We start from the raw sequence: 17,567 nt of genomic DNA, 5'->3' as shown, positions 1-17,567 counted from the left end.
AAATTGTTTTAAACAGGTACTTATTACATATAGGCAAGAATAAAGACTCTAGATACAAGGAACACCCAGGTACTCACCACTTAGTTAAAAATTTATCCTGTTCTTACCCTTTTAGAGGTAATCATTATTCTGAATTAATATTCCATTTTTAAGTTTTTACCGTTTGTATCCTTAAATTATCATTAGTCCAAATTTCTGAACTTTACGTAAGTGCAATCATACTGGATCATCTGTAAGTTTTCCTTCCCTCCCTGCCAGTCTTATTTTTGAGACTCAACCATATTATTGTCACTGTAATTCATTTTCACTGATAGTGTTTCATTATATGAATAAATCAAGATTTATTTTTCCATTCAATAGTTCTGGACATTTGGCTTGTTTGCAATATTTTGCTACTACAAACAGCTGCAATCTTTTGGCACAAGCCAAGTTTTTCAAGAGCTGTGTTTTTCAAAGTGTGAGTTGTGACTCACAATTAATTAATTAGTCATGAGAACAATTTAGTGGGTCAGAACCAGCATTTTTTTTTCTTAGTGAAGTAATCTTAGATATCAGATGCATCTTATATTGTAAAGTGTTGTTTCATGAAATGTTTGTTGTAATGTGTATATACTCTGTGCATGTTCACACAAAATGGTCCTGCCAGTGTACACTTCCACCAGCAGCATCTGGTCTGCTCCCCATCTGCACCAACACTTAATATTAGGCTTTTCAATTTGTGCTAATCTGGTTGGAATGAAATGGTTTATCATTTTGGTTTTAATTTATGTTTACTTGATTACCACTTTAGGCTGAGAAACTTTTCCTGTTTCTCAGATGGCTTATTTTTTAAAAGGATTGTTCTCCCTGTTGTACGAACTTGACCCTTGAAGTGAATCCAACCTTACAACTCAAGAACACTCCCCTCTAATTGCCTAATTACATTAGCTGAGAAGTGATTACTGCCAGCTTATGCTAGACAGTGAACAGAACTCATGTCAGGTTGAGTACAATTCACAAAGGCACAGAAAAGGATGGAATGACCCCTTGATGAGACACCCCTGGGCAAGCTGGGTTTTTTTTCTTTTTTTTTGAGGCTGGCCAGTATGGGGATCCGAACCTGTGACCTTGGTGTTATAAGGCTGTGTTCTAACCAACTGAGCTAACCAGCCAGCCCAAGCTGGTTTTAATAGAACTAAACTATGGGACATATCCCAACACCTTTGCAAATCTTCTAATTATTAAATACTAATATATCATACCAATTTCTCTAATAAGATGTCTGTGCAGTATGTAGGGGAAAAAAGCTGTATTGAAAAACAGAAGCTAGGAATTTGATGAGGTTCATTCACTGGCCCACATAGGCCAGCCTGTCAATGCCTATGATTCAAATTTGTGCCCCAGAAGAATCTTAAATTATTACAGGTCTTAATCCTTTGGAGTTGTGTGCAAATAACTGAGACCATACATGTCAAATCTTTGAATGCCAAGTGTCTTCTGTACTTTCTTTTATTATCATCATAGTCTTTTCATCAAGATACACAGCAATGATAGCAGGTTTCTTTTTAAAGCTTAGTATTAAATATTAAATATCTTTCCCCATTTTAATTTTACATTACTCTGCCAAGAAAAAAAAATTAAAACTCAAGTTATTTGAAGCCTGGACACACGTCCATGATTAGCCGGGCTACATAAAAGTTGGTGCCTTTATTCTTCCTGCTATGTAAGCAGATCCAGGCCCTAAAAAGGTGGGACCAGGTTATAATTGTTTTTGAAAAGTGTGCTACAAAAATTGATGGCCTGTTATAAGCCAGGTAACAAAGTAAGGATAGGGGTAAGGAAGGGACATTTTCCTCCAGGAAAACAAGAAGAGTCCCAGTCCATAATTTTTCCCAAAATGGTTGGAGGAGTGGGTAAAATCTCAACATGAGCTTCAAAGTACTGTCTCTGTGAGGGGCCAGTAATTGCCTTGCCAGGGTCGGGGATGGCTTGGTTTGACCATCCCCACCTTCCCCAGCTAGGGGAATGGAAATGGAAAGTTTATTGCCCAGTGGGTGTGAAAGTGGGCTGAAGCTTCGTTGGTACTGAATTCTCTAAGAGGTTTCTTCTAGAAACAGACAACTCAGACTCTTCCTCTCACTTCAGCAAAGAAGTTATTTTTAAAAGCACTTGGGAAGTTCTTCCTCCACGCCTCAGGTGGGAAGGCTCAGAGAAGGGAGTCATCAGTACAGCCACCTTCTAGGCCATAACGGAATTCTTGAAGGTTGGAGACCCCATAGAAGTGGACAAAGGCTGCTGCCACCACCAGAACATGGAAAATCTGATGAGACTGGAACTGCAGGAATAAAAACAGAAGAGCCTTTAGGATAATGGCAAGAAGGTATTAGAAATAAGTAGGAGAAAGTATTTGCCTGTTCTAGTTTCTCCTCATATTTTTTCTTTACATCATAAAAGCGATATATTTGTTGTAGAAAATTTTAAAAACAGACTTTGTCAGAGATACATCAAAATGGTAATATTGGCTATTTTCCCCAGTATACCCCCAAACACTACATGGTCCAAGTCTTTTACCACTTTTTACTCAGACCTTTAACTTTTGGGCCAGTTATTCACCATCAAAGAAAGCCCTGCTGAAAGAGTCAGTTCTTACCCATATGTCAAATTTTCCAGGAAAGAAGCGCTCAGGAATTCGAGCAGCGTAAAGACCAGCTCCAGTGATGTACATCACAGCCATGAGGAAGAACCAGCCCATCTGGCCCACTGTGGTGGCCTTGACAAAGCCCTCAGCGATAGTAAAGTGCATGGTGGGCACAACACCACTCAAGCCAAGACCGAGGAATACCCCTGAACAGAAAAGACATAAGATCATCAAGCAAGGAAACAGTGACCACATGGAAGGCATTGTTGTCTTACTCTGGAATTCAAATGTTTATGATAATTAGCTATTTTTAGGTAACAGTACATGTTTTAGGAAATTTAGTCATAAGATGGATAACAGTCAGCAGATATGTCTTCTATATACAGAATGGGAAGAAGGCTGTGTAAGTGCTAATACCTTTTAAGGAGCACCAAGAACAAACATTTCGTATTCTTCATTATTTGTTAAGGAGCCTTGGCAAAAATGGTATGTCAAAATGCTCTGATGGGATTTGGATCCCCTTACCGGCCAGCTGCAAAAAAAACCTCAAAAAATAAACAAAAAAACCCCAACCCTCTGATTGCTGACTTGGGTACAGAACCTAAATGGTAAGGCTTCAGCTGGCTCCCAAGCCAGAGAAGAGTAGGATAGGTTTCCCATTAACATCATAGTAGACTTAAGTAACCAGGACCCTGACTTCCTGAGTAGACAGATATACCCAGATTAGCAGTTGTCTCTTGCTGCTGGGACACACAAATAAGGCAAGTGCAAGGGAAGAATGGGTACTTGTCTCAACACTACCACACTACACATAACTGGAGAGCAGGGACTACCTTCTCTGTCTTTGTAGATACCCTTGTTTAAGCATAGTACCTGGCACATGATTGATGCTTGATAAATAATTCTTTTCACTTAACATTAAAACAGCAGATGTTAAGAAGTCTAAATGGGCTGAAGACTAGTGGTAATTGGTGGTGTTGCTGCAAGTATTAAAACCTTATAACAAATGAACACCAAGATATAAAAATAAGTAAAAGCTAGAGTTCAGATGAGACAACATGAAAATGTTTATGCTTGTAGCTATTACATTAGTTGTTACCACTGTTTATGCTCAAGGTATTTTATTTAATTGTTTTTTTGCAGCTGGGCAGTACAGGGATCCGAATGCCTGACCTTGGAGTTACAAGGCTGTGCTGTAACCAACTAAGCTAACTGGCCACCTCTAAGGTGTTTTAATTTCAACCAAAATGACTATGCTTGCTATACTTTATACTTTAAAACTATCTTATTTATTTATTTATTTTTTTGTGGCTGGCTGGTATGGGGATCCTAATCCTTGACCTTGGTGTTATCAACACTGTGCTCTAACCAACTAAGTTAACTGGACAGCCCTTAAAACTGTCTTAAACCAAGTATAAGAGCAGTCATATCTATCCTTGCAATTAACTGACCAGCTGGGTAGTAATCTGTCCTATGGCATTCTACTGAAATAGTGTGAAACTTAAGGGAGAATCGAGCTTTGAAAATTCATGCCATATTGAAACTTCTAAACACAAATCAGCATTTGGGTGGTATTCTCAAACTGCAAATCCTAGGGCCCAGGGTTGAACCTATCAGGCCCAAGGTCCAAATACCTCTGAGGTTTACACTATCTTCCTACCTGCTCTTGTCTGCCGGTGCTTAGGAGTGGCAAACCGGTCCCACTGTGCCACAATGATGGCAGAAATGCCCAGGACACAGACGATGGAGAGGTAGATGAGCCGTGGCTGTGGGGAGCAGTAGAAAGAGTAATAGAGCCAGGGGACAAAGCTCCCCATAATCAGTAGAGCGATCCCTGAATAGTCCAGTCTGAAACAACCACAAAAATGAGACAAATCAGCGGGAGAAATTAGGATTCCTATGCCTCATTTAGCAAGTGCTTTCTGTTCTCCACTTGTTCCCAGATTGGACCATCCCTAGTCTCCCTCACTTTCCATACAATCTATCCTATACCCAGGGTTAAAATTCCACAAGGTTAAGCACTTCTACTTTACAGTGGAAAAGTCTCTTAAAAATCCCTGCTCAGAGAACTCTGTCCCTTTCTTTTCGTTGTGAATAGCTATATCCCACTAATGGGTATTTGAATTTAGAAGTTCTGTCACATCCAGCTGGTTGCCAGCATCACACTCAGGAAGGGCTCCAAATATGTCCCAATTCTGACCGGATGATTTCTAAAAATAAAATCTTTAGATTAGGACTATTATTAAGGGGTGCTTTCACTTGTTCTGTTTCAGTTAACCTTTTTAATGATGAAGATATATTCTTGTTACTGGTGTTATTGGGGGAAAAAAAAATCCACCATCACCACCAAAACCAATAATAATACCAACAAAAACAAACAAACAGAACACCAGGCTCAGAGATTGGGAACAAGGAAAGTGTTAGATAATGGACATCTCGGGCTTCCAGCAGTGCATGGGCAGCAAAGATAAGCTTTACTTGACTGGTGGGCAGGAGCACTAGCAGATGAAGCAGACTATTTATCACACAAGACTTTGGCTTGTGCCCATAGGAGGGTAAACTAGTATTGGGTACAAGCTCTTGGAAGGCAGCCCTCTGGCACCCCATGTTTCACAAAAGACAGTACTGTTTAGGTAAAAAGTATATTCCACAATTGGTTTCCGTCTGTTGAGGAGGCTGTAGTAAGTTTTTTCATGAAGTGTTTAAAAGGAAAGCTTCAGCATCCTACCATATCCACAGAACAGAAAGCCTTTTCTCTGGCATCTCAGGGGATCTTTAGGAGTTATAGGAATTCCCAGCACCTGGCCAGTACTGGGATCACAAGATGTGACAAAAGTGCATGGTCTTTTCCTACTGCTGTCCTTTCAACTCACTTTGAAAAAGTCCGAGAGACTTTCTCTGAATGACAATAGACGGTGTGGAAGAGCCAGGAGAAGCTGAGGCAGAGCACTGCACCCAAAAAGAACATCCCAAAAACCACTTTCTCCTGTAGCGGGGCCATGAAGTACATATTTGGTCTGAGCATGGTCAAGATTCCTAAAAAGAGAAACAGCACAAAACCTGCAGGAGGGACAAAGAAAAAAACCTGTGAGAAAAAAGGGAATGTGTGCAATTTGACAGTTGATGGTTTTCAATCATGGAGCCACAGGGTTTAGCTGTGGGAACCGCAGTCAAAATTTTCAGAAGAAAATGGCACCAGTCATACAAACCCTGACAAAAAGGCCATTTTTTGGGAAATGTTGGCATTTTGTCTTTACAGTGGGAAATGATGAAGCAGAAGGAACTGCCCCCATCTGGAACTGGTTCTGCCAAGCATCACAAGAGAACATCTAGTTCCAATTTCTTTTGTATCCAACCCTTCCACCCTCAGTCTTAAAGATCAATGATCAAGGGTCAAGATCACCGGTAGTTTTAAGGCACAGCTCCAGCTATCAATCAGTCAGAGCAACTTTGTGCTGCTTCTTTCCCATGGACAAAGGCTACATAATTCCCTGGCAGTTCAGGAGACAAAAACTGGATTTCCCCCCATCCACATCAACTCACCAAGCAGGTGGGTCCAAATGTTGCCAGTTTCTGTATGGATGCGGAAGATGCTCTTGAAACAAGCCCGAAAAGAGGGCATGGGTGGTCTATGGCCATGTAGCAGGTAGTCATTGTCCTTTAGCCAGTCAGGGAGCACATCATATGGGATGACCCTCCAACGTCCCTCCCAGACCTAGGATATAAACACTTTCTCTAGGCAGGGCCCTAGACAATACTAGCTTCCCCAAGGACAAGCAATGAAGGAGAACCAGTCTAGGAGGAAGTCCATCAGGTTTTGGATGGTCCCATGTAATAGTGGACAACTAGCCTGGACCAGGAGATATACAAGACACAGCACAAATGGGGCTGGCAGAGTACTGACCCATGTTTTGACTACTTTAAAAATATTCCTTTGTTGTTGTTTCATGTTAGTTTATCTGGATATGCTTTAGGTAAATGTTTCTCAACATTTAAAGAAAATGCGACACAATCTCCTTTAAGCTACTTGAAATTTCAAAATTAACAGTGAGTGGAAACAAAAAAATCACAGATATGGTTTTTTTTTTTTTTTTTTTTTTTTAAAGATGACCGGTAAGGGGATCTTAACCCTTGACTTGGTGTTGTCAGCACCACGCTCAGCCAGTGAGCGAACCGGCCATCCGTATATGGGATCCGAACCCGGGGCCTTGGTGTTCTCAGCACCGCACTCTCCCGAGTGAGCCACAGGCCGGCCCCACAGATATGGTTTTTAAAAACATATAGATCCCTGCTTTGCTCTTCTCCTCCAAGAGATTCTGCTTGCCCCCTGTTCTATCCTTTCTCCCAATTAGACCTAAGTTCTTACCAGGCTGGGCCTATGTCTTTTTAGAGTGGGGGTTCTTAATCTAGAATCCATACACAGTGGACAGAATCCAGGGAGTGAGTGGAAACTTGGATGGAAAAAAGTATCATTATTTTCATTTACCCTTAATTAAATTTGGCATTTCCCTCAATTATAAATGTAGGCAAAAAATCACAGCAGTATTAGCAGAACTTGTGATTATGTCACCAATAGAAATTACATATATTTTCATATATGAGTTCTGCAGATATCTCAAAATACTGTTTCTACTCATCACTACTTAGAAGTTACAAATTTTAATAATACATTAGCGCTTGTCATAAATGCATATTTAATGTGTTAGTGAAGGAAGGCACATTATTATATCATATTTAAATATTTTGATGACTGCCAAAGGGATCATAGCACAAAAAAGTTTAGAACCCCTGTTTTAGAGGATATTTTGAACAATGCCTAACACAGTAGGCAGTAAAAATTTAGCTAATCTTTGTCTTGATTTACTTTAACCAAAAAACCAACCTACCCATAGGAGTAAAAGCTTCTCAACCCAATGCAAGCTTGCCAGCTAGGAACATCTCAGACAAGCCTGCTGTTGGGCCGGCCTGTGGCTGACTAGGGAGAGTGTGGTGCTGATAACACCAAGGCCATGGGTTCAGATCCCTATATAGGGATGGCCAGTTAGCTCACTTGGGAGAGCGTTGTGCTGACAACACCAGGTCAAGGGTTAAGATCCCCTTACTGGTCATCTTAAAAAAAAAAAAAAAAGCCTGCTGCCCTTCCCCTTCCAGGACAGAAGCTCTGAGGCTGCACCTTATACACAAACTCCTCCATCTTCTCCATGGCATGGTGGGCTTGCAGGGGAAGTGTCAATACCCGCACCTCCTCCTCTTCTTCCTGGGGCACTGGGCATGCTTGATCTTCTTCAGCCTGTAGGAAACAAACAAGCAAACAAAAAACAATCTGGGGAATCATCTCATAAACTGTGCTACTTCAGATCAGAGAGATCCTGAGAAATCCAAACCCAGCGCTTTCTGCCCAGCCTGTCTCCTACACAGGGTTTTGTCACTATCCCTCAGCCAATCAGGGAGCACATCATATGGGAAACTATATGCCACACAGGGTCCTGTGGCCTCTTCTCCAAAACATGATACTTACTGAGTTTACATTACTTATTATTATTATTTTTTTTTAAAAGATGACTGGTAAGGGGATCTTAACCCTTGGCTTGGTGTTGTCAGCACCACGCCCAGCCAGTGAGCAAACCGGCCATCCCTATATAGGATCTGAACCTGTGGCCTTGGTGTTATCAGCACCGCACTCTCCCGAGTGAACCACGGACCGGCCCTTACATTACTTATTAATACTTCTAGATTTATTAATACTTCGTAAATGCTGGAGTGGAAGTTCTATTCAGCACACAGGAGACAGACTGACGGAGACTAGCACTGGAGGGACACAGGATTAGCACACCAGCCTAGGTGTTCTTTAAGACTGAATGACCCATCCTTTTCTCTCGGACAGTGGTTCTCAATTTTCCCCAATTTTCCAAATAACTTTCTCTTCCAAGACACTAAATTTTCAAAACAATGAAGGAGACACAGAGTCTCAAAGATTTCCTTCACAATAACTCTGTTCATAGTTCTCTGTTCATTGACTCTGGGGATGCTATCATGACTGAAGCTTTGTATACACAGTAGCTCCCAGGAGTATCTGGGCCACAGAAGTGGTTCCACAGAAAGCAGCAGTACCGATTCCTGGGCCCAAAGGAGTGTACCCAGGAGAGAACTTGCCTGTAAAGGAGAGACACCTTTCTCTCCATCCCAAGGCTCCAAACCATGGAGATGGAAAGCCTGGCAATTGAACTCCTTCTCTGGGCTATTCTGTCTCTCTCCTGTTGATGGCCCCTGGTGAACACATGGTCTATCTTAGATTTTGTGATATAGATTCAGGCTTGTCTACCCCAATATCAATTCTCTCTCTCTTCCTAAGTTACAAAGTCCTTGGTTTAATTTAGGGTGGCAGTGTTATTACATTTTTACTCAGGTCCAGGGAAAAGACTACATTTCCTAACTTCCACTGCAGATGACTATAACTATGTAACTAAGTTCTGGACTAAGTGTTGTGGGATACTTTCTGGTGGTGGTCTCTTTAAAATGGAAAGAATGGGCCCTTCTCCTCCACCTTCCTCCTTGGTGGTGGGTAAAATGTGGGTATGACAGGCAACATATTAAGAATGATGGAGGAGCAAGACAGGTGCCTGAGGGGAGTGGAGCCTCTCTACCAGCCTTGCATTGGCTACTCCCAGAATTCTTTTTCTTGAGAGACTTCTATTTGATCAAAGTTACAGGAACTTATGTTTGTTATATGAAGTCAAACCTAATCCTGATTGACTGCTTCCTCCACTCACTCACAGACCTTTATTGATTAATTATTGGATTTCAGACCTTGTGCTAAGCACTTGGGTTACAAAGATGAGTGAACTCCCAAAAGCTTACAGTGGGAAAAACAGACAAAAAGATACTTTAATATAGCATGATAAGGACTTTGGTAGAGATATTGCCAACGTGTTATGGTTCCTCATTTTGGAAGGAAGACCTTAAAAAATAAACACTGACAGAGTTGTCTAAGGAGAGATGTTGGTCAAGGGAATGAATCCTAGGAAGATGACTTACTTTGGTTGGGCTGGAGATTACCCGTTTGCCCTTCTCTTCTAGCAAGGGTCCCAGTTCAGCCAGTTCCACCGTGTCAGTTTCCCTGTTACTGGCAGGAGCCCCATTGCCCTGTGCCACCACAGATCCTTTGTGGGAAGACATCTGGCTGGAACCTCAATACCCTGCAGCTTCAGCTTGGGGAAAGGTTGGGGGTCTCTCAGCCCCAGGGGGCAGAGATCTCCCTGTGATGGTAGACACTAAAAGCAAACACAAACATGAAGGGTTTTGACATTTATTCCTCTTATAGTTTCATTTCTATAATTCAGTATTGAATAAGACACAGCTCATCAATCCATACCCTGTCTCCAGTTCTAAAGGCCAGTTAATCATGTAAATGAAATCTATTCCTTGTCGTCCCTCTTTAATATCACCCTAACCTAAAACCTCACTAATCTTACAGATAAAGCTGAAAATATAACACCTAGATACCTGACTTCAAAGGATTTGTTGTTACTGCACCAAACTGTCACCACAGAAAAACAGCTCCCCACCCTCAACTCCCTCCCACATGTATGAAAGCCCATTTAATGAGAAGAGTCTTGCCTACCATTCCTAAAACTCATTCTCCCCAAGAAAGGCCTCACTCTGAGACTGAGGAACAAAATTATGAAGCCAGCACCTTCCTGCAATTACTACAAGATCATCCAGGCTTAGAAATAAATTAAATGCTAACTGAGGGCTGGCTGGTTAGCTCAGAGTATGGAGCTGATGAATGCCAACTTAACTCATCTGGGCTCTATCTACAAATGCTCTAACAAATGTGTCTTGCATACAAAAGGAACCTCATTGTGGGATGGATGCATAGTGGTTAATTTCTCTGCAAGGTCTACTAATTCTATTATAGAATTATAACCTGGGCCCAGTATTTGGATAACACGCTTTCATCACAATCTCTCCTTAAAGCAAGGAATAACTTACCTGGAAGCAGGAAGTTTAAGACAAGGAGGCAGTTCCAGATTTGCCCATTGCCACACACATACCTAATAACCGGTTCTGCGAGAGCTTGTCCCAACCACCAAAGCCCATAATCTAAATCCCATTCAAATTAGCTTTTCAGAAACTAGAGACAGGCACACAGATCCTTTTGGAAAAACAGAGAAACCCAGAATTCAGTTTTCTAGGAAAAGTCCATAGACACACTTTAGGTTTTTCCTTGGTTGGACTTTAGGTCTTTAATCAGGCCTCAAGAAGATTCAAATAATATTCAAAAGAAGGGAAAGTTTCCAAAGATTTCTACTATGTCGTAAATTACTAGTTCTGCACTCCCTCCACTCCTGACAAAGGACTCTATTGCTCATAGCAATAACAGCAGCCAGAATATTTTCTTGCACTAGTTATCCAAGCCCCAGTAACCACAGGGTAATGCAAAGATGGCCAGGTTACACCTGCACATGGAGTGGGCTGCTTTACAGGAAAGGAAACTTAAGCTTAGGGAGACCAAATCTTTTATACTGGTCAGTAAACATGACTTTGCTCCCAAGGGAGACACTATATCATCCACAGCTGTTCACTGTGTACACATCTTTGACTTCTTATACTTTTACCTTTTTAACCAAGAGTAATCACAATCCTTTTCAGGGATTATAATTATATATGTAGTCAGGTGTGATGGCTGATTTTAGGTGTCAACTTGACTGGATTAGGGATACCCAGATAGCTGGTAAAGTGTTATTTCTGGATATATCTGTGACAGTGCTTCTGGAATAGATTGGCATTTGAATTTGAGTGGACTAAGTAAGGAAGATCCACCCTCACCCAATGTGGGCAGGCACCATCCAACTGGCTGAGGGCCCAGACAGAACATAAAGGCATAAGAAAGGCGAATTCATGCATGCTCTCTCTTACGGAGCTGGGACACCCTTCTTCTCCTGCCCTTGGATATCAAGAACTCAAAGTTTTCCAGCCTTTGGATTCTGGAACTTGCACCGGCAGCCCCCTGGGTTCTCAGGGCTTCTGCCTTGGACTGAGAGTTACACCATCAGCTTCCCTGGTTCTGAAGCCTTCGATATTGGACTGAGCCATGCTACCAGCTTTTCTGCTTCTCTTTTTTTTTTTTTTTTAAAGATGACTGGTAAGGGGATCTTAACCCTTGACTTGGTGTTGTCAGCACCACACTCAGCCAGTGAGTAAACTGGCCATCCCTATGTAGGATCCGAACCCTCAGCCTTGGTGTTATCAGCACCACACTCTCCTGAGAGAGCCATGGGCCGGCCCTCTGCTTCTCTGTCTTGCACATGGTATATATCATGGGACTTAGCCTCCATAATTGCATAGGCCAATTCCCCTGATAAATCACGCTTCATTTATCTACCTGTATATATATCCTATTGGTTCTCTCTTGAGAACCCTAATACATCACATGAGGGCAATCCTCAAATTTCAGAACAGTCAGGAGTCATACTGTGCTCAACGCACAAGCACAACTGAAAACAATGGGGAAATCTAGTCCGAGAGAGACAAAAACAATAACTCACTGTACAGCAGAACTTCCTACGGCATCAACACATAGACAGTTCCTCTTCCTTTAAATGTGCAAGACTCTGACAAGACGGATGCCAGCACACAGTCATAGTCAACAACTGAGCTCAGGGAGAACAGGAAACTAGAGGTTCCTGAATACCTCAGGAGATAGGCAAGCCACATTACAAGAAACATTAGGAAATCTTTCCCAATAGGCTGACTTCAAAACATATTTCCTCAAAGTGAAGTACTACTGAATAAACAGCTTTACTAAGAAATAATTTATACCATGAGCAAAAAATATAAATAGCTTTGGGCATCTCGGAGAAGTCTGAGAAGAGAAGTACACTTAGCTTAGAATACCGCTACCAGTAATTTGGAGCAGGCCACCAGGGTAGGAACAAAACAAAACCAAAAACTTCAGGTTTGGGGATGCAAAACTACATGGATCATAAAATGATTCATACTCCTAATTTTGGTCAAAACCCATATTTCAAAATGAATGAATGAATGGGGCAGATTCCAGCCAGCAAGCATATGACTAAGCTTCTTGCCACTAGCTAAGGGTTTGTGTGCTTTTTCTTGTGCTTATGGGGCTTTCTCTTATCTCTTTCCCCAGAATAAGCGAATATTCACTGAATGTTTAACAAATGTATTAGTACTAGCATCCTATGTCACTTTCGAGTACTGTGCAAAATACAAAGCTGAATAAGTTAGTCACTGTCTTCAAAGAGCCTATAATTAGATGACATAAGGTAGTATATGGCATATACAAAATAAGTGATACAATTTCACTGCCCAGGAGGGCAGTGGACAGAGAGAACCCCTTAAACTAGAATGGTCACACACTAAATTCACTTATTTTGAGTGGTGTGTAACTATTTTACTAGAGGCAATGAGAATAACATTGACAAACTTTAAGTTGGGCAATTAGGTTCCAAAGATCAGATGCTGAATCCAGTGTGGTATTCTTCCTAATTTCTTTTGATCTAAAAATTTTTCATGCTTTCAAGTCTTTTGGCCATTATCAAAGTCTTTTCCCTTTTCACTCCAAATCACTTTGTTAATTCTTCTGATTCCCTCCAACTCCTTTATCACTAGTTCCATCTTCTAGACCCAGAGACACCCCAGTTAACTCACAAACTCACCGTCAGCTACAACTCATCATACAAAATATATCATCATGCATTAAAGTACATACAATGGAGATCAATGGAGAGCATGTCATCATAGTGAGCAAAGTCCATTGTCCAGTTTGGTCTTCTAAACTGTAGCAACACAGAGACAGGAAAGGGAGAGGTAGGGATTGGAAGTTTGGCCAGAAAGAAGAGCAAATAATAATAGGCCATGATAATATAGCTTGTATAGGACGGACCACTCACAAACTGGGAATTACAAGCAAATGCTTTAGTTTAGATTATATAAAAACAGAACAAACCTTTAAAGTGTCAGACTGCTCCTGGGAGACTCAGGAGAGCCAAAATACACTTCAACTTTCTGCCAGCTTTCTATGTCCTTATGTATTTTAGAGGAAACATCTTTCCCCTCAAACTTGTCACACCCAACATAGGAAATTATAATTGAGCCAAACTCCATGGAGTGCATTTTTGATGGGATTTCTTTAACTCAAGCTAATAACCCTTTACCACTAAGCTTTCCAATTGGTTAAACCTAGGATATTAAAGAGTAAAGCTGTGGAGGCAGGGAAGTGTTTATGCTCATACAAAAAAGATAATCCGGTGCCAAACTTGGAAGAAAGATTGATTCTTAATCACCAGCCAGCTAGCTGGAGAGTAATTTCCCTTACAGTTTTTGGAGACATTTATTCTGTGAACCAATTCCCAAGTGTTCCAGGATATAGCACACTCCTTCCCTGGAGTCAAAGGCATAAAGCTACTTCTAGGAGTTTTTTTTTTTTTTTGACCGGTTAGGGGATTGCAACCCTCTGCACGGTGTGGTCCGCACCACGCTCAGCCAGTGAGCACACCGGCCATCCCTATATAGGATCCGAACCCGCGCCCTCGGTGCTATCAGCACCTCACTCTCCCGAGTGAGCCACGGGGCCGGCCCCTTCTAGAAGTTTTTAATCTGGGGTCCCTGGATTCCATAGGTAGCCTCTATCTATGCCTACCTTGATTCTCATTGTTTTAAAGCAAGAGCATTCTAGCAGTATAAAGACCATAGCCATCTTCTCCTCTATCTACTCTTTTCTGTTAGGGAGGGTAGTTTCATAGCTTTGTTGGAGGAAAAATGAGTCAAGTCTTTGTTTCAAATTACCAAATAGTAGCAATGGGGCCTCAGCTCTCCTACTTGATGCCCAGTGTCACTAACTTAAGAGTCTGAATTGAAAAATCACAACCTAACTTCCTTTGTAGCTATCCCAACAGAGAGGTCTTTTTGATCCCTAACAGAGGCAGGTAAACTTTCCTAATAGTATGACCAAAAAAACCTCCCAGTAAACAGACATATACAGATATATGAGGGATTTTCATGCCAGTGTCTGTTTTTTAATACCCCTCTTTCAGGTACATTACAGATATATGTTCAATACAGTTACACGATATAGTTACTCACTTTAAACTGTGTACCTCAGATTCCCCAAAGAAACAAAAGCAAACTTGATGCATGCCTAAAAGCCAATCCACTTTGGACTGGTTTGGTGAGAGGGCACTTTCAAGGATCATTTCAAGTCAAGATAGCTACAAACTTTTTAAACATTAATCATGCCCCCAACATTTGTGAGCAGGAAAAGGAAATGAACTTTAAGCATGGTGAGAGGAACAAAGTCCAGTTTGTGACATTAGGGACAAAAGAACATTAAGGACAAAATATAACAATGTTGAAGCCCCCTGCTCTGGAGTAACAACTTTGATGAATACCAGCTCCAGAAAAAACCCCACCATAATTAACAAAGCTTTTAAATACAAAGATGACTGTTTAGTTCCCTAGTGTGATCACAAGTAGACAGGATAACATAGCAAGAATGTTGAAGAGTTTCAGTTTGGCTTTCTACTACAGGAGTCAAAGGAAATTTCCTAGGGAAACAGAACAAATTTAGTGGCCTAGAAAGAAGGGCAAATTCTATCCTTCATTAATCTGAGAATATAACTGTTTATTACTATTGATTATTTACAATATGCATGGTGGTGTGGGTACAGAAACAACACCATGCATACTGGCCTTGCTGTGGATTGATTGAACTGTGTTCCACAAAGCTCACATAATAGAAGCTTAATCCATTGTAACTGTTGAGGGTGGGAAATCCTATTACAGTAATCGAAAGGTGGGGACTTGAAGAGGTGATTAGATTGTAAGACCATGCCATAGTGAATGGATTAATGGTGGTGAGGGGTGTGGTTCTGAAGGTTTTAAAAGGAGACCACGTGAGAGTCTCTCTCTGTTCTGCCATTTACTACCATGTGAGACCCCTGTATTGTTGAAAAGCCACCACCAAAAAAGACCCTCACATAAGGGTTCCCGAGACTTTGGACTTTCCAGCCTCAAAAACTGTAAGCAATAAATTTCATTTTTCTTACAAATTACCTACTTCCAAGTATTTTGTTATAAGCAACAGAAACAGACTAATACAGGTAAAATAAGGGGAAAATAACTTTTGTTTTCTACTAACATCACTAAAAGCTCAATTTTAGTTGAAGTGATCAGGAAAGTTTTGTGGAAGATATTAAGAAAGAATCTTGATAGGTAGAGATGGGAGCAGGGCATTCCAGGAGGATACGTGGTATGAACAAAGGGTTGAAAGAACACAGCCCCCAGGGCAATGAATAATCCACTTTTCCAGAAGGGAGTCTTACTTAGGTAAAATGAGGCCAGACTGAAGAGAACTGAAGATAGCCTAAAAAGCCTACTTAAGGTGATGTACTTTGTCTCTCAGAAATGGAGAGCATAGTGGATTAATTAATGTCGCTTCCTGTTACTTTTCTGAGATTCCTATGTGCAGACAAAGTGGTCACTTATTTATTTTTTATTCCTTGGGAATCATATAATTTCTTGATGATTGAGAATGCTTTCAGATTCTACTCTGCAATTAGGTATAATTTTGTGGAGGTCTACCCTAAGTTGTATCTTCACAGATAACACCAGTTTTTAAGACTGATTGCCCAAGTCCCAACCACAATGGCCACATAGAAGTTACTTCTGGAATAAAGAAATTTAGTGGCTGCAAGCTGGGAACCCTGACATTGCAATCTGTTTAGTGCCACCCTGTCTAAATTCCTGGCAGTGCACAGATACTACAAAACCTCATGAACAGCAGTTGCACCATCAGCCTATCCAACCACTATCAAAAGAAAAAAGCAGTTAACAACCCCACTATGACTTCATTTCGGAAAAGAACCAGCCATTACAGTCTTTACTTGATTTAAGACGGCAGCCTATGTATTCACTGCTGTGTTTTCTAGGCCAAATACTTAAGGGAAATACTATGGTTAATGGCCTCCAATTGCTTCTCCAACATCTGAAACTGTGTAAACTGATATTGTCCTTGTCAGTTTCCCATTCTCCCATGGAGCACAACAAACTGAGGGAAAACACTTATCTGTTTTCTTTTCTTAAAAATCAAAGGATTGAAGACCAAAATTCTTAAACATGAGATAGCATACATCAATCTAGATTTCTAATGGAATGAAATTTAGTTTTTCCCGAGTAGTTTAGGGTTTTCTCACATTTCAGTTTTTAGGATTATCTTAACCCCATATATTGTCCACCAACCTCTCCTCTGACCCCATCAAGGTGGGAGCACTGTCACGGTCTGATTTGCCCAAGAGGAACCTTAGGACTTCCCCGGCCACCAAGGGCGGGTGTCCCCAGCCAGACCCGCACCCCCTAACCCTTGGAACTTGGCTTAGCTCTGGCTGTCCATTCCCGACCTAGGGTCGGAACTCGGACATCTCAAGCCCCAGCGGAGCTGAAGACGCAGCACTCACCAGGGCTGATGGGAGTCGGAGACAGCCGGGCACCCAGACTGCTTCGGAGGCCGCCTCGGAGGCGGCGCGCTGTGGGAGGGGCCGGAAATGTTTACAACCCCGACCCGCGAGAGCCCTGAGGCCCGGCCAGCTCCAGGGCTGGGTCTGGGACCCTCGGGACGTCGGGGCGGGTTACCCCCGAGGCGGTCCCTTCTTTAGGCCTGGGCTGGGGCTCCCGGGGTCCCTGCACTCAGGCCGAGTGCCTGCCCACCGGTCAGCCCCGGGGGAACTTACGGCCGGGAGGGTAGGCTCTGCTGGGGGCCGCCGTTCCCCGCGCTACATCCCGCGGCGTTGGCGGCGGCCTGCGGCCGAGCGGCCCGGGATCTTCAGCGGCCTCCCGGCGCCGGAAGCGGCGCGCGACCGCACGGCGTCACCTCCGCAGCCGCGTCAGCTCCTGGTGGCCTCTACCGCGCCCCCTCCAATCCCGGGCGTTC

General features: G+C 42.2%; 1 protein-coding gene across 4 annotated transcripts; it reads right to left on the bottom strand.

Annotated features, from left to right (window-relative positions):
- Nucleotides 1-1,455: 1,455 nt before the first annotated feature.
- ADIPOR1 (adiponectin receptor 1) lies at nt 1,456-17,536 on the bottom strand. Of its 4 annotated transcripts, XM_063114607.1 has the most exons (10): nt 17,368-17,536; nt 17,095-17,163; nt 9,653-9,888; nt 8,771-8,884; nt 7,791-7,907; nt 6,161-6,332; nt 5,491-5,677; nt 4,278-4,465; nt 2,630-2,823; nt 1,456-2,314 (listed from the first exon to the last, which is right to left on the bottom strand). In XM_063114607.1, exons 3-10 carry the CDS (start codon nt 9,791-9,793, stop codon nt 2,186-2,188), a joined length of 1,242 nt encoding a protein of 413 aa, XP_062970677.1. In that variant the 5' UTR covers nt 9,794-9,888; nt 17,095-17,163; nt 17,368-17,536; the 3' UTR covers nt 1,456-2,185. The 4 variants fall into 4 exon arrangements, with proteins under 4 accessions (XP_062970677.1, XP_062970676.1, XP_062970678.1 ...); XM_063114606.1 differs by having other exon boundaries at nt 17,095-17,536; XM_063114608.1 differs by lacking the exon at nt 17,095-17,163.
- Between the last annotated feature and the right edge of the window lie 31 nt (nt 17,537-17,567).

The sequence above is a fragment of the Cynocephalus volans genome, chromosome 11 (assembly GCF_027409185.1).
Source record: "Cynocephalus volans isolate mCynVol1 chromosome 11, mCynVol1.pri, whole genome shotgun sequence".
NCBI lineage: Eukaryota > Metazoa > Chordata > Mammalia > Dermoptera > Cynocephalidae > Cynocephalus > Cynocephalus volans.
The sequence above is the reverse complement of the archived record's forward strand: the minus strand, read 5'-3'. Positions and strand labels throughout refer to the sequence as shown.